The sequence below is a fragment of the Mastigoproctus giganteus genome, chromosome 13 (assembly GCF_048544385.1).
Source record: "Mastigoproctus giganteus isolate SK-2022 chromosome 13, ASM4854438v1, whole genome shotgun sequence".
NCBI lineage: Eukaryota > Metazoa > Arthropoda > Arachnida > Uropygi > Thelyphonidae > Mastigoproctus > Mastigoproctus giganteus.
This window is the reverse complement of record NC_143587.1, coordinates 174,677,334-174,695,712: the sequence shown is the minus strand read 5'-3', so window position 1 is coordinate 174,695,712 and position 18,379 is coordinate 174,677,334. Positions and strand designations below refer to the sequence as shown.

The 18,379-nt window shown below is 39.1% G+C and overlaps 1 protein-coding gene across 1 annotated transcript in view; it reads left to right on the top strand.

Annotated features, from left to right (window-relative positions):
* Positions 1-18,379, top strand: part of LOC150076622 (fibroblast growth factor receptor 1-like) — a 457,312-nt gene that overhangs the window by 154,312 nt on the left and 284,621 nt on the right. Inside the window, exon 5 of the mRNA XM_090387392.1 lies at positions 6,318-6,478. Within this exon, the coding sequence (XP_090243518.1) occupies positions 6,318-6,478 (161 nt within the window). The remainder of the gene's footprint in view (positions 1-6,317; positions 6,479-18,379) is intronic.

Genomic DNA, 18,379 nt, shown 5'->3' with positions numbered 1-18,379 from the left:
CCCAATACTGAACCCTGAGGGACTCCACTAATAACATTAGTCCACAATGAGCAGTATCCATTGATTACCACTCTGTCTTTTCCCCCTCAACCACCCCTTTATCCATAGCAGCAATTTGTCTCCAATGCCACACTGCTCCAATTTGTGCAGCAGTCTTCCATGTGCAAAAGTATCAAAAGCCTTTCTAAGATCCAATTATATAATATCAAAGTTATCAATATTGTTCAAGGTTTAGGCCAAAATGGATGTCAGATGAACTAATGAGGCATATGGCAGAGAAGAAAAATGCATGGGATACTTACAAATTAACACATGGCACAGAAGCCTATGATAGATACAAGTTGATATGCAACCAAGTTACAAAGGAGGTTAGGCAGGCGAAGGCAGATTACGAGAAATCCTTGGCAAGGGATGCAAAGAGTTCTTTACTTATGTAAACTCTAGAAGGAAGGGGATGAATCAGATTGGTCCACTTGATATTGATGGGTCAACTGTTGATGATCCTGCTCAGGTAGCTAACAAACTAAATGAATATTTTGCATCGACATTCACACATGAGGCGTTATTCAGCAAGGGGAATGCCAGAGGTGTATTCAACTCTAGCAGTAAGCTACAGAATCTTGAAATAACTGGGAGTAAAGTGGAGGAGAAACTGTTGAAGATAAACACAAGAAAGGCACCCGGGGTGGATGGGATCTATCCAGTTATATTAAAGGAGGCAGCAAAGGAAGTAAGCAAACCCTTAGCCATAGTTATGAGAGCTTCCTTGGACTCAGGGGAGGTACCCATGGACTGGAAATGTGCAAATGTGACCCCAATTCACAAAGGAGGATCAAAGGCTGAAACAAGTAATTATAGACCTGTGAGCTTAACTTCTGTTCCAGGAAAATTAATGGAGGCACTGGTTAAAGAAGCACTGCAGGATCATTTAGACAAGACTTCAGTTATAGCTCAGACACAGCATGGTTTTGTTAAGGGGAAGTCTGCCTGACCTTCTGTCAAGTTGTCAAGTCTTCAGGAAGTCTGTCAAGTTGCCTGACCAACTTGATTGGATACTATGATGCAGTCACAAAAGAGCTGGATGCATGGAATAACTTTGATATTATATACTTGGATCTTAGAAAGGCTTTTGATACTGTTGCACATGGAAGACTGCTACACAAATTGGAACAGTGTGACATTGGAGGCAAATTGCTGCTATGGATAAAGGGGTGGTTGAGGGGGAGAAGACAGAGAGTGGTAATCAATGGACACTGCTCATCGTGGACTGATGTTATTAGTGGAGTCCCTCAGGGCTCAGTGTTGGGTCCATTATTGTTTTCTGTATTTATAAATGATATTGATGATGGTATATCAAGCTTAATGTCCAAGTTTGCAGATGATACAAAGGTTGGCAGGGTTGTCAAGGACACTACTGACACTATGCTGCTGCAACAGGATCTGGAAAGGTTGAGCAGATGGGCTGAGAGGTGGCAAATGAAGTTTAACATTGACAAATGTAAAGTACTATACATGGGAAACAGCAACCCCAGAGCAACGTATCAACTCTGTGGTACTACACTGACAGTGGTAGAGAATGAAAGGGACTTGGGGTGATTGTGCAGGCAGATATGAAGTTCTCTGAGCAGTGCAGACGGGCTGCAAGAGTAGCTCATGGAGTATTGTCAATGATATACAGGAATTTTTCAGCAGGGATAAGGAGGTGATTATTCCATTGTATAAGGCAATGGTTAGGCCACACCTAGAGTACTGTATACAGGTCTGGAGGCCTCATTTCAAGAAGAATGTAGAGCTGCTGGAACGAGTACAGAGAAGGGCAACAAGATTAGTGAATGGAACAAAGGGGTGCTCTTATGAAGAAAGGCTTAAGTTTTGCAAATTACAGTGTCTGGAGACTAGGCACCAGCGAGGTGATCTGATAGAGGTGTATAAAGCCTTGAATGGTTTAAGCATGCTCAATGCTGATGGGATTCTTCCTCTAGCTCAGAAAAATCATGTGAGAGGGCATAAATTCAAATTGAGGAAAGACAGATGTAGGATAGACGTGCGGAAATTTGCCTTTAGCCAGCGGGTGGTTGGTTGGTGGAACAGACTGCCATCCCTTGTGGTGGAGGTTGATAGCCTAAATAAGTTTAAGGCTCAGCTGGACAGGTATTTTGAACGAACAGAGGGGTGAAGTGGAAGTGGGGTTTTTTTTTTTTTTTTTTTTTGGCTGATGCTGCATAAGCTTGCTTTCTTGCATCAAATGCCTCTACTAATGCTAATGCTAATTCCCTGCCTCCAGTTCTTTTGTGACTGCATCATAGTATCCAATCAAATTGGTCAGGCAAGACTTCCCCTTAACAAAACCATGTGGTGTCTGAGCTATAACTGAAATCTTGTCTAGATGATCCTGCAGTGCTCTTTAACCAGTGCCTCCATTAATTTTCCTGGAACAGAAGTTAAACTCACAGGTCTATAATTACTTGTGTCAGCCTTTGATCCTCCTTTTTGAATTGGGGTCACATTTGCATATTTTTTCCAGTCCATGGGTACCTCCCCTGAGTCCAAAGAAGCTCTCATAATTATGGCTAAGGGTTTTCTTACTTCCTTTGCTGCCTTCTTTAATATAACTGGATAGATGCCATCCACCCCAGGTGCCTTTTTTATGTTTATCTTCGACAATTTCTCCTCCAGTTTCCTCTCAGTTGTTACAAAATCATCTAGCTCACTGGCAGAGTTTACTTCACCTCTGGCATTCCCCTTCCTGAATAACTCCTTGTGTGTGAATGTAGATGTGAAATACTCATTTAGTTTGTTAGCCAACTGAGCAGGATCCTCAACTGTTGAACCATCAATATCCAGTGGACCAATCTGATTCATCTATGTATTTACTTGTTTCATCATGACCCAAGCATCTCTTTAAATCCCCAACACCTTGCTTTCTAGGTAGTTGCATTTCCAATAGAAGTGCTAGAATTACTTTTACCTCCGCTTGTGGCTCTAGTTAATCTATTAGTTTGTGTACCTCTTCCATCGTAGAAGTTTTCCAATTCAATAGAATTTCAATTTCAGTTGTATGCCTTTTCTGTAGATACTTCCATTGCATCTGTAATTCCCCCACTCTCTTCCAAACCTGCCGAATCACATACCTCAACCCAATGAGCATCCTACCACTGCTCACTTTTGTACTCGCAGAACCAACATTAGATTAGCTCTTTTTAGAGGTAATGTTGGTTCTAAAATTAGTCTACAGAAATTCAATACTAATATCAACAAATGTTTTGTTTTCTCAGACTTCAATCCATATATGAGCCGACCGGGCTAGCCGAGTGGGTAAAGTACCTACCCAGCAACCCAAAGGTCGCGGGTTCGATTCCCGCCTCGGGCTTGGATCAAAGTACTGCAAAAACCTTGGGAGGTGCAATATGGCCACAGAAGCCGATGCGCCAACAACTACCAAATCAAAAAAAAAAAAAAAAAAAAAATCCATATATGATTCTAAGTACTGTATGTTGCAATACCTTTCATGTATTCTCTAACATTTTGACCATATTACATTCTCTTTTGTAAATGAATTTGAGCTGAGATTGTAAAAATCAACTTTGACTTATCTTTTTTAATATAAGTTTACTTTCATTATCTTTCTCTTTTCTTTTGATGAACTTCTTAAACATACAGTTAATTTACAGTGCCCCTTCATTTTTTACTCATTGCTCTGTTTAAATTAAGCGAGTGTGCACATTTCCTTTTTAATTGAATAATTTAATGTGTTTTTAAGTGCATTTTAAAATGCTCTTAAGTTTTTAATTATTTCACCATTAACAGTGAGTATTGGAAGTGGCTCCTAGTTATATTGATAAAAATATTTTCTAACCACTGAATTGAATGTTAAATAATTTCATTTAAAAATAAAAATACACAGGTATTAAAATAAAGAAACGATACTATTACAAACATAAAAGATATTAAAATTGAATAAATAAATAAAATATGCAGTACAGTAAATAAAAGCGATAAGAATAAATATGCCAAACAGCATATAGAATAAAAGCAATAAAATAAATGACATGCCTGGGAGCTTTCGAGGCCTCTTTTTCAAACTAGACTGACTGAAGCACCGACGACAGCCCTTCTTATACTCCAGAAGTTACAACCGGATATAATGATATTATCAGCCACATGCAACATTGAAATATTGGATGTGTGACTCGTAATGTACACCATCTCTCATTGTTAGAGGCTCTCCATATAGCTGTCATTAGGTCCCATTATTAATCGTAATTCTAGGACTCGCATACATCCTATTTATGGAGGCCATAGCTAGCAGAATAATGGCCTCCATCCTATTTATGGAGGCCATTATTCTGCTAGCATGGGAGATGGCAGGTAGATAATCGAATAAGTAGTCAGAATGTACTCCATTCAGAGACTGGTGATTGAATGGTTGTGGAATGTTGACCTTCTTAGCCTGCCTCTTCCCTTTCCTTCCTTTTCATTTATTTATTTTTTCATGTCTGACAGACTTGATGCACATATTGTCGTATATCCACTGTTAACTTCTGGGGTTTAAGAATGACTGTTGTCATTGCTTCAGTCTGGTTTGAAAAAGAGGCCCATACATGTCAAAAGCTCCCTTGCAATTCATTTACTTTATCGCTTTTATTTTATTTGCTGTTTCGCATTTATTCTTATTGCTTTTAACTGCTGTTCTGCATATTTTATTTCTTTTATTTATTTACGTTTAATATCTTTTATGTTCATAATAGTATTTTTTTTTTCTTTTATTTTAGTGTATATTTTTAAATTAAATCATTTAACATTCAAGTTGTGGTTGCAATATGTTTATCAATATGGGTATGCTTGATGCTGGAGGTCTCTGTTTATTGCCCCTAGTTAGTTTCAATTTAGTGCAACGACCAGTTTTTTTTAAATCAAAACAAAGTTGCTGTATAATTACAAATTTTTTAAATTACTCATTAAAATAATTTAATTAAATAGCAAAAAAATTATTTTAATTTTAATCTGCTATTAAGCAGTATTATTTCCTAATTCTACTCTAATTTTCTAATTTACATACAAGAAAATTAGCATTAGTAGGGCATATGATGCATATGATGCAAGAAAGCAGGCTTATATAGCATCAGCCAAAAAAAAAAAAAAAAACCCTTCTCATTTCACCCATCCATTCACTACAAATGTTTGTCTAGTTTTCCCTTGAACTTATTTAAGTTGCTGATCTCCACTACAACAGATGGAAGTTTGTTCCAACTAATCAACCCGCTGGCTAAAGGTGAATTTCCGCACATCTATTCTACAATTATCTTTCTTCAATTTGAATTTATGCCTTTCCATCAGGTGAGTAATCTGAGCAAGAGGAAGAATCCCATTAGCATTGAGCTTGCTCAATCCATTCAAGACCTTATACACCTTAATTAGATCACCTTGCAGGTGCCTAGTCTCCAGAAGCTGCAATTTGCAGAACTTAAGCCTTTATTGGTAACATCAACCCTGTGTTACACTCATCAACCTCATTGTTCTGTACTCATTCCAGCATCTCTACATCATTTTCTAAAATGAGGTCTCCAGACCTGTATACAGTACTCAAGGTGTGGCCCGACCATTGCCTTATACAAGGGGACAATCACCCCCCTTATCCCTGCTAGCAAAATTCTTGTATATCATTGACAAGACACCATGAGACACCAAATTTGCCAACCCAGTAAATTCAGCAATGTAATTTTATCTGGTTGCAGTCAGGCAGCTAATGAAATTTTCATGTCCATTGAGTAATCCTGGCATTGCTTTCTTCAGGGAAGAACCATACACTTCCCTGAGTTGTAGAAAGTTTGCAAATCAGTAATGGTTTTCAATTCAGGTAATACTTTTAGATATGGTTCTTTGTCTTCTTGTAATTGAGACAAGTATACAATTATGTGATTATAGCAGCCTTATAATTAGTTTTAAATTTAAAAACCTTGCCTATAATATATTATTGCAATAATTATTGGTAATGATTTTTGAAACTAGATTGTTTCAGAAATCAACAAGTTGCATCATGCTCTTTCTTATACCATGAGCAGTAAAATATAGATGTCAAATATATACCACTTGTGGTGTGATGTTTTTAAATAATTTTTTTCTTTCTTTCTTCCCCTTCATTCATCCTCTTTTCTATTTGCTAGCTTTAATACCAATATTTTGAATATAATGATTTCTAATAGTTATCAAAAAGTTGATCTTTAATTGGCAAAAAAAAAAGAAAAAAAGTGCATGAATTGAATTCATATTTATTTGTTATACCATATAGAATTTTTTTTTTGCATTTTTTTTTATAGGCGAACCATTTTTTATTTCTACTCAAAAGATGGAACTCCGACTCATAGTAAAACCTGCAGGAAGTTCTGTTACCCTGAAATGCCCAGCTGGGGGGAATCCATCTCCTGATATTATTTGGTTGAAGGACTTGCATCCTCCAAGTAGGGAACTTAGTACTGAGGTAAATTATTACTTCATGCTTATATTGTAAATAATAATTCATTAGCACTAGCAATGCATTTATTATGTATTTTAATGCTTTTATGCTGAGATAAATTATGATTGTTATATAACTTTCAGATAGACAGAACAGCTGTCTTGGTGGGTCATCCAGTGTATTCTTGGAGGCAGTTGACCATGTCATGGAGTTGCAATGTTCTTCAAAGTACACAGTGAAGCAATTGGAAAATGAGACCGATGCTAGAAAAAAAATAATGATCTCATGTATGAGTAAAGTAATTTTGGTTTACCAAAGTAAATTCTGAATCTGCACATTGCATGCAATGATCACGAAGCGATTGCAATGACTGGTGGAAGTCTGTGACTGGTATACTATTCAATGTTCTCATCGCAGCTCTTTGAATAGTGTTGATGTTATCAGAATAAAGCCTTTCATTGGAGCTCTGAACTTCAAGAACAAAAATAATAAATAAACACTAGTCTAAGTCTTCTGATTATGGTGCATGTGAAAGTACACACTCTTTTGCTAATCAAAAACTCTTGAACAGGGAGAGGCTTGGTGTGTTGTTGTGCAAGAGGATCCAACTGCCATCTTCTACACACTGAGGCTGCAAAAATGGATTTTGTGCAACGTTTCAAATGATCCAGATAGTAGGCAGCAGTAACACCTTTGGCCATTGAGCATGAACTCTTTGTGCACAATTCCCTTTCTATTGTAGAAAGTGATGAGCATAGATTTTGATATTGAACCTTTCTTGACAAACTTTTTTTGGCTTTGGGAGACTTTGCTGACTTCCACTCTGCACTTTGTCACTTCATTGCAGGGTCATATTGAAAACATGTCTCATCACCTGTAAGATTGAATTCAAGAAATAGGGTTTGCTTTCAGTGGGCTCAATGAGTTCTCTGCAGTGTTGACTGTCTGTTAATGAATATGGAACAAATTTCCTTTGTTTTCTTCAAATCTTGAGTTATTTGTTCAATGGTTTCCTTATTAACACACAGATATTCTGAAATTGTTTTGAGCATTGCACGATAGTTACTGTAATGATTTCCCACACCTTTTCAATTAACTCTTGCATTCAAATCATTTTTGCTGGGCCTGGATGTTTGCGATCTTACAGTGATTCTCTTCTATAGGCGAAACATTTATGCCATTCAAATAGTTTTGCAAGACAATTCTCTCCATAAGCTTTCATCATCATTTGGAATGTTTCCGTGGCACTTTTGCCCAATTGAACACAAACGTTGATGTTTACTCTTTGTTCCCTTGTTGTTCCACAACATAGACAGAGGAGAGACGTGCAGTTCAGCTTGCACTACATTCTAAAATGGCAGGAAATTGCTGCCAACTGTTTTTTGTAATTAGTTATCTAGTTTTCTCTCTGACCGCTCACTGAAGGTGATGGTAGATGACTCTATTTTCTAACTTCTCCACTAATTCTGGTGTCCCCTAAGGTTCAGTTCTTTCCCCCACTCTTTTCCTCTTGTATATTAATGACCTTCTTCCATTGACTGGAAATTCTATCCATAGTTTTGCCAACAATAGCACATTGCTTTTCACTTTGAGAAACCTTGCCCTGCTCAATCAGCTTCAACTTCTCAAATATCTACTACCAATTCCGTAAATGCTGATCTCCAGGTAATTCTCCAGTGGGGCAAAGACAACTTAGTTGATTTCAATCCTTCTGAAACGAAATCCTGTCTTATATCTCGTAAAACGTATTCTTCTGCTCCTATGCTTAACTTTGGTGTCACTCGGAGTTCTAGACAAGATGATAGAGCAAAGTATCCGGCATCCCCCTCCCCCCTCTTACTTCTCCTTCAACCCATGCACGGTACTAAGTACTATAGGTTTTGATACCTTTCGTGTTTGGGGTTTTCATAAAAAAAAAAAAAAAAACCAGCTGTTCACTCTGTACAAATCGCAAATCCACATTACCATGGAATATTGTTCCCACATCTGGGGCAGTGCCCCCAAAACCTCTCTCAGGCGTCTAGATTCCATTCAGAAGAGGGCAGTTAGGTTAATTAATGACTCATCTCTAACAGTCTTTCTCCACTCACTGCCTCATAGGCAGGCTATTTCTGCTCTTTCAAAAGAGTCCAAACACATGCAACCACCAGCCAACATCAATTTACTGTGCAACTTCAAACTCACAGAACCAACTTTTCATCTTCCTCGTTTATTCGTTCAACTGACGTTTTCTGGAACAACTTTCCTTCACACGTATTTCGTGAAAATTACAGTCTACAGTAGTTGAAGACTAATGTCAACAAATATCTTCTTTCATCTTCTCAACCTCCAACCCAAGCACTGTACTAAATACTATGTTCTAATACCTCATGTTTGGGGTTTTCATTAAAAAAAAAAAAAAAAAAATTATAGAGGGTTCCATTTGCAGCAGGTCCTGCTCAGGCATTAACATTAGTAGAGGCATTCGATGCAAGAAAGCAAGCTTATGCAGCCTCAGCCAAAAAAAAAAAAAATAATAAATAAAAAATAACCACTTCACCCCTCTGTTCGTTCGAAATACCTGTCCAGCTGAGCCTTAAACTTATTTAGGCTATCAACTTCCACGACAAGGAATGGAAGTCTGATCCACCAACCAACCACCCGCTGGCTAAAGGCAAATTTCCTCACGTCTATCCTACATCTGTCTTTCCTCAATTTGAATTTATGCCCCGTCAGGTGATTATTCTGAACAAGAGGAAGAATCCCATCAGCATTGAGCATGCTCAAACCATTCAAGGCTTTATACACCTCTATTAGATCACCTCGCTGGTGCCTAGTCTCCAGACACTGTAATTTGCAAAACTTAAGCCTTTCTTCGTAAGAGCACCCCTTTGTTCCATTCACCAATCTTGTTGCCCTTCTCTGTACTCGTTCCAACATCTCTACTTCCTTCTTGAAATGAGGCCTCCAGACCTATATACAGTACTCTAGGTGTGGCCTGACCATTGCCTTATACAAGGGAATAATCACCTCCTTATCCCTGCTAGAAAAATTCCTATATATCATTGACAATACACCATGAGCTACTCTTGCAGCCCGTCTGCACTGCTCAGAGAACTTCATATCTGCCTGCACAACCACCCCCCCGGTCCCTTTCATTCTCTACCACTGTCAGTGTAGTACCACAGAGTTGATACGTTGCTCTGGGGTTGCTGTTTCCCATATGTAGTACTTTACATTTGTTAATGTTAAACTTCATTTGCCACCTCTCAGCCCATCTGCTCAACCTTTCCAGATACTGTTGAAGTAGCATAGTGTCAGTAGTGTCCTTGACAACCCTGCCAACCACCGTATCATCTGCAAACTTGGACATTAAGCTTGCTATACCATCAATATCATTTATAAATACAGAAAACAATAATGGACCCAATACTGAACCCTGAGGGACTCCACTAATAATATTAGTCCACGATGAGCAGTGTCCATTGATTACCACTCTGTCTTCTCCCCCTCAACCACCCCTTTATCCATAGCAGCAATTTGCCTCCAATGCCACACCGCTCCAATTTGTGCAGCAGTCTTCCATGTGCAACAGTATCAAAAGCCTTTCTAAGCTCCAAGTATATAATATCAAAGTTATTCCCTATATCCAGTTCTTTTGTGACTGCATCATAGTATCCAATCAAATTGATCAGGCAAGACTTTCCCTTAACAAAACCATGCTGTATCCGAGCTATAACTGAAGTCTTGTCTAGATGATCCTGCAGTGCTTCTTTAACCTCCATTAATTTTCCGGGAACAGAAGTTAAACTAACAGGTCTATAATTACTTGTGTCGCCCTTTGATCCTCCTTTGTGAATTGGGGTCACATTTGCACATCTCCATTCCATGGGTACCTCCCCTGAGTCCAAAGAAGCTCTCATAATTATGGCTAAGGGTTTTCTTACTTCCTTTGCTGCCTTCTTTAATATAACTGGATGGATCCCATCCACCTCCGGGTGCCTTTCTTGTATTTATCTTCAACAATTTCTCCTCCACTTTAATTTCAGTTATTATAAGATTCTCTAGCTTACTGCCAGAGTTGAATACACCTCTGGCATTCTCCTCGTTGAATAACTCCTCATGTGTGAATGTCAATGCAAAATATTCATTTTGTTTGTTAGCTACCTGAGCAGGATCATCAACAGTTGACCCATCGATATCAGGTGGACCAATCTGATCCATCCCCTTCCTTCTAGACTTACATAAGTAAAGAACTCTTTACTGTTTTTCTTTGCATCCCTTGCCAAAGATTTCTCACAATCTGCTTTCGCCTGCCTAACCTCCTTTGTAACTTGGTTACAGATCAACTTGTATCTATCATAGGCTTCTGTGTCACGTGTTAATTTGTATGTATCCCATGCATTTTTCTTCTCTGCCAAATGTCTCTTTAGTTCATCTCACATCCACTTAGGCCTAAACCTTGAACAATATTTCTGAGTTGGTTTGTAAAGCCTAGTAGCTTCCAAGATAAGTTATTTGAATGCTTCCCATTTTGAATTTGCTGTTGGTAACATCATCAGTTGGTCCCACTGTATAGAATTTAAATACTATCTCAGTCCATCGTAGTCGCCTTTACGAAAGCAATAACCCTTCCCTTTACCCCTAATGGTAGTTACCTCTTTGAATAAATCCCACTTCAGCACACTGTGATCACTGCCACCTAGTGGTTAATTTACCTGCAGATTCTTAATGCATGAAGAATCACTACTGATAATCAAATCAAGAGTATTACTCCCTGTAGTTGCCTCCCGAACATGCTGATGTAGAAAACAATCATCCAATAAATCCACAAAAGCCTTGCTAGTGTGTGAGTGACCAGCCCCCAAATTCCAGTCAATATCTGGGAAATTAAAATCCCCCATAATAAGACTCTCTGATTTACTGGTCCACTCTATTTCTCTGTACAGTTTCTTATTATACTCATCAGAGTTATTAGTCCTATAGCACACTCCTACTCTCAATTTTGATCTCCCTGTGCTTATGTCACACAAAACTGACTTGACACTGCACTGTCCAGCAATGTCGACTGGCTTCACTTCATTGGATTTTATGTATTTCTTAACTAATATCATAACCTCTCCTCCCTTCCTATCCTGTCTATCCCTTCTGTAGACATTGTATTCCCCAAATTCCAGTTCTGCATTCCTTATATCTGTTTGACACCACGTCTCTGAAATCCCCACAATATCTGCCTTTGATGTTTTGAGCAATACCTCAAATTCAACAAATTTATTTACTAAACTCCTAGCATTGGTGTACACGCAAGTATACATGCACCTGTTCTTTTTCTTAGCTACCCTAACACAACCCATGTGTTTACTTGTACCCCAATGATTCCCAGCAGTGTCTGAAATATCCTGCATCTTATTTTCCAGGCTGCGACTCATTCCAATAGAAGCAGTGCAAGAATCACTTTCTCCTCTGCCAGTGGCTACTGTTAATCTTTTAAGGGCACAAAAGGTGATATAGTTGTACACTTTGGCACTAATGATATTAAGAGTAGGAGACCGGCGGAATTACTTAACAAGTACAGGTCAGTGTTGAAAAAAAGCCGTGAATTAGGGTTGAATTTGAAAATGTCTGCAATTCTGTCCAGACACGATAGGAGGGAGTATATGATGAGAGCCCTGTCGATCAGTTTGGCCCTGGAAAGATTGTGCAAGGGTGAAGGGGTAGAATTTTTTTCAGCCTGGACTGTACTTGTTAACAGGAGAGACTGCTTCTACAGGGATGGGATACACTTAAATAGAAAGGGTGCAAGAATGTTTGCTGGTGCTATCGAGGCAGTGTTAGGTGGGTCGGAAAACTGCTAGATTGATTAGGGGGATACAAGGACTAATAGATTAACAGTAGCCACTGGCAGAGGTGAAAGTGATTGTTGCATTACTTCTATTGGAATGAGCTGCACCCTGGAAAATAAGATGCAGAATATTTCAGAGACTACTGGGAATCATTGGGTTCCAAGTAAACACATGGGTTGTGTTAGGGTAGCTAAGAATAGAAATAGGTGCTTGTATACTTGCGTGTACGCGAATGCTAGGAGTTTAGTAAATAAATTTGACGAATTTGAGGTATTGCTCAAAACATCAAAGGCAGATATTGTGGGGATTTCAGAGACGTGGTGTCACTCAGATATAAGGAATGCATAACTGGAATTTGGGGAGTACAATGTCTACAGAATGGATAGGAAGGGAGGAGGGGTTATGCTATTCGTTAAGAAATACTTAAAATCCAGGGAAGTGAAGCCAGCCGACATTGCTGGACAGTGAAGTGTCGAGTCAGTTTGGTGTGACATCAGCATTGGGAGATCAAAATTAAGAGTAGGAGTGTGCTATAAGCCTAATGACTCTGATGAGTATAATAAGAAACTGTACAGGAAAAAAAGAGTGGGCCAGTAAATCAGAATCTTATAATGGGGGATTTTAATTTCCCAGATATTGACTGGAATTTGGGGGCTGGTCACTCACACACTAACAAGGGTTTTGTGGATTTATTGGATGATTGTTTTCTACATCAGCTTGTTCGTGAGGAAACCAGAGGGAGTAATACTCTTGATTTGATTATCAGTAGTGATTCTTCATCCATTAAGAATCTGCAGGTAAATGAACCACTAGGTGGCAGTGAACACAGTGTGCTGAAGTGGGATTTAGTCAGAGAGGTAAATACCATTAGGGGTAAAGGGAAGGGTTATTGCTTTCGTAAAGTCGACTACGATGGACTGAGACAGTATTTAAATTCTATACAGTGGGACCAACTGATGATGTTACCAACAGCAAATTCAAAATGGGAAGCATTCAAAAAACTTACCTTGGAAGCTACTAGGCTTTGCATACCAACTAAGAAATATTGTTCAAGGTTTAGGCCTAAGTGGATGTCAGATGGACTAATGAGACATATGGCAGAGAAGAAAAATGCATGGGATGCATACAAATTAACACGTGACACACAAACCTATGATAGATACAAGTTGATCTGTAACCAAGTTACAAAGGAGGTTAGGCAGGCGAAGGCAGATTACGAGAAAACTTTGGCAAGGGATGCAAAGAAAAACATGAGTTCTTTACTTATGTGAACTCTAGAAGGAAGGGGATGAATCAGATTGGTCCACTTGATATCGATGGGTCAAATGTTGACGATCCTTCTCAGGTAGCTTACAAACTAAATGAATATTTTGCAACGACATTCACACATGAGGAGTTGTTCAGCGAGGGGAATGCCAGAGGTGTATTCAACTCTGGCAGTAAGCTAGAGAATCCTGTAATAACTGAGAGTAAAGTGGAGGAGAAATTGTTGAAGATAAATACAAGAAAGGCACCTGGGGTGGATGGGATCTATCCAGTTATATTAAAGGAAGTAAGCAAACCCTTAGCCAAAATTATGAGAGCTTCCTTGGACTCAGGGGAAGTACCCATGGACTGGAGATGTGCAAATGTGACCCCAATTCACAAAGGAGGATCAAAGGGCCACACAAATAATTATAGACCTGTTAGTTTAACTTCTGTTCCCGGAAAATTAATGGAGGCACTGGTTAAAGAAGCACTGCAGGATCATCTAGACAAGACTTCAGTTATAGCTCGGACACAGCACGGTTTTGTTAAGGGGAAGTCTTGCCTGACCAATTTGATTGGATTCTATGATGCAGTCACAAAAGAACTGGATGCAGGGAATAACTTTGATATTATATACTTGGATCTTAGAAAGGCTTTTGATACTGTTGCACATGGAAGACTGCTGCACAAATTGGAGCAGTGTGGCATTGGAGGCAAATTTCTGCTATGAATAAAGGGGTGGTTGAGGGGGAGAAGACAGAAAGCGATAATCAATGGACTCTGTTCATCGTGGACTAATGTTATTAGTGGAGTCCCTCAGGGTTCAGTTTTGGGTCCTGTATTGGTTTCTGTATTTATAAATGATATTGATGATGGTATATCAAGCTTAATGTCGAAGTTTGCAGACGATACGAAGGTTGGCAGGGTTGTCAAGGACACTAATGACACTATGCTGCTGCAACAGGATCTGGAAAGGTTGAGCAGATGGGCTGAGAGGTGGCAAATGAAGTTTAACATTGACAAATGTAACGTACTACATATGGGAAACAGCAACCCCAGAGCAACGTATCAACTCAGTTGTACTACACTGACAGTGGTAGAAAATGAAAGGGACCTGTCGATGGTTGTGCAGGCAGATATGAAGATTTCTGAGCAGTGCATGCGGGCTGCAAAAGTAGCTCATGGTGTATTGTCGATGATATATAGGATTTTTTCTAGCAGGGATAAGTAGGTGATTAATCCCTTGTAGAAGGCAATGGTCAGGCCACACAGTTTGAGTACTGTATACAGGTCTGGAGGCCTCATTTCAAGAAGGATGTAGAGATGCTGGAATGAGTTGTACACGTTGAAGAGCAACAAGAAGGGCAACAAGATTAGTGAATGGAAAAAGGGGTGCTCTTACGAAGAAAGGCTTAAGTTTTGCAGATTACAGAGTCTGGAGGACTAGGCACCAGCGAGGTGATTTGATAGAATTGTATAAAGCCTTGAAAGGTTTGAGCATGCTCAATGCAGATGGGATTCTTCCTCTTACTCAGAATAATCACCTGAGAGGGCATAAATTCAAATTGAGGAAAGACAGATGTAGGATAGATTTGAGGAAATTTGCCTTTAGCCAGCGGGTGGTTGGTTGGTGGAACAGACTTCCATCCCTTGTCGTGGAAGTTGATGGCCTGAATAAGTTTAGGGCTCAGCTGGACAGGTATTTCGAACGAACAGAGGGGTGAAGTGGAAGTGGTTATTTATTTATTTTATTTTATTTTTTTTTTGGCTGATGCTGCATAAGCTTGCTTTCTTGCATCAAATGCCTCTACTAATGCTAATCTATTGGTCCTTGTATCCCCCCCCCAATCTAGCAGTTTTCCGACTCACCTAACACTGCCACGATAGCATCAGCAAATATTCTTGCATCTTTTTTAAGTGTATCCCATCCCTGTAGAAGCAGTCTCTCCTGTTAACAAGTACAGACCAGGCCAAAAAATAATTCTTCCCCTTGAGCCTTGCACAATCTTTCCAGGGCCGACATATATTCCAGGCGGCATATATTCAAACTGAGGAAAGACAGGTGTGGAAGTTTGCCTTTAGCCAGCAGGTACTTGATTGCTGGAACAAACTTTCATTTGTTGTTGTGGAACTTGATAGCTTAAGTGAATTCAAGGCAGAACTAGACAAACCTTTGTAATGAATGATCAGTGAAATGGGAAGGTTTTTTTTTTTTTTTTTTTTTGTTCATGCTGTATAAGCTTGCTTTCTTGCATTTTGTGCCTCTACTAATAGAGCAGAGAAAGCATAATTCATATAGCAGAAGACTACTATAGAACAAGCGAGGGAATGAATGCCAGCAGTGCGGAGGATGGATCACAAATTAGTAACACATACAACATACCCGATGGCCTTTCTGATGAGGTAGAACATGTGTTGAAAAAATGAATCAGAAAAATAGGTGAAGTTACTTTATAGCTGTTAAAATTTAGAGGAAGAGACATGACAGAAACTGCCAAGAATTTTTCCAAAATGCATTAGAAAAGGAGTATCGGAAAGGATATCCAATCTACATGTTTTACAAGTGTTGCAGCTATATTTAGCCAATTTATTGACTTAATTGTTATATTAAATTATTTTCTATAAGTAGCTAATAGACCTAGTCAAGATCTTTGGTTTATTCTTAATTTAGATAGTGAGATTTTAGAAGTTAATTAATACTTAATGTCCGTAGATTTACCATTTGTAATTTTCAGCCATTGTTATACGATATGTTATATCCCGTCGAGATAATACTCGATACTGAAAAAATAATATACAGATATATAGTGTTAACTGCATTGGGATATAAGTTTAGGGTTATAATTTTGTACTGAAATTGAAATTGAATTGAAATCATGACTCAGACCAGAACAGCAAAAAAAAAAAGGCTCAAGCTAATGGGAGTGCAGTGGCTCAGGGGAGAACCAAGGATGGAAGTTGCCCTCTGAATCACAGCCTTTTAAAATGCACTGCTTATTTGATGTGTGTGGAGCAATCAGGTATGGGACAAGGGGAATATCTTTGTGTGTGCACAATGTAAGGAGATCAGGTGACAACTCAGCATTGTTATGGGCCTATATGAGAGCTTGAAGGACAGGTGGATGCCATCAAAGGATCTAAATTGAGGGCCCATCAAGCTCTGAGCTGCCCACATCAACGCCAGAGCTTGCATTTGATAATCACGCAACACATAGCAGCAACCCTAAAGGCAGAATGTGCTGGTTCCACAGGAACTAATAGTTGTTGGTGACTCTATTGTCAGGGAAATGGGGAACACGGTATATAAAACGGATACGTGGAACAGGACCTGGGTATGTCTGCCAGGGGCAAAGGTTGATGACTTTAAAGAATAGATATCATCTTTTAAGATGATATCTATGGTGATGATGGAATTACTTGACAAGTACAGGTCACTGTTGAAAAAAAAAACCCGCGTATTAGGGTTGAATTTGAAAGTGTCTGTAATTCTGCCCAGACATGATAGGAGGGAGTATATGATGAGAGCCTTGTTGATCAATTCAGCCCTGGAAAGATTGGGCAAGACTCAAGGGGTAGAATTTTTTTCAGCCTTGTCTGTACTCGTTAACAGGAGAATATGCTTCTACAGGGATGGGATACATTTAAATAGAAAAGGTGCAAGAATATTTGCTGATGCTATCAAGGCAGTGTTAGGTGAAAACTGCTAGCTTGGGAGCGATACAAGGACTAATAGATTAACAGTAGCCGCTGGCAAAGGTGAAAGTGATTATTGCACTGCTTCTATTGGAATGAGCAGCAGCCTGGAAAACAAGATGCAGGGTATTTCAGAGACTGCTGGGAATCATTGTGGTACAAATAAACACACGGGTTGTGTTAGGGTAGCTAAGAATAAGAACAGGTAAATGTATACTTGCATATACACCAATGCTAGGAGTGTGGTAAATAAATTTGATGAATTTGATGTGTTGGTCAAAACATCGAAGGCAGATATTGTTGGGATATCAGAGACGTGGTGTCACGCAGATATAAGGAATGCAGAACTGGAATTTGGGGAGTACATTGTGTACAGGAAGGATAAACAGGATAGGAAGGGAGAAGGGGGTTATGCTATTAGTTAAGAAACGCAAAATCCAAGGAACTGCAGCCAATTGACATTGCTGGACAGTGCAGTGTAGAGTCAGCTTGGTGTGAAATAAGCACTGGTAGATCAAAATTGAGAGTAGGAGTGTGTTATAGGCCTAATGGCTCTGATGAGTATAATAGAAAACTATACAGGGAATAAGTCAGCCAGTAAATCACAGTCACAGAGTTTTATAATGGGGGATTTTAATTTCCCAGATATTGACTGGAATTTGTGTGTTGTCACTCACACACTAGCAAGGCTTTTGTTGTGGATTTATTGGATGATTGTTTTCTGCATCAGCATGTTCGGGAGGCAACTAGAGGGAGTAATACTCTTGATCTGATTATCAGTAGCGATTCTTCATGCATTAAGAATCTGCAGATAAAGGAACCACTAGGTGGCAGTGATCACAGTATACTGAATTGGGATTTAATCTAAGAGGTAACTATCATCAGGGGTAAAGGGAAGAATTTTTGATTTCGCGAAGGTGACTACAGTGGTCTGAGGCAGTATTTAAATGCTATATGGTGGGACCAAATGATGAAGTTACCAACAGCAAATTCAAAGTGGGAGGCATTCAAAGAATTAATCTTGGAAGCTACTAGGCTTTACTAAGAAATATTGTTCAAGGTTTAGGCCTAAATGGATATCAAATAAACTAATAAGACATGTGGCAGAGTAGAAAAATGGATGGGATGCATATAAATTAATGGGTGACATGGAAGCTTATTA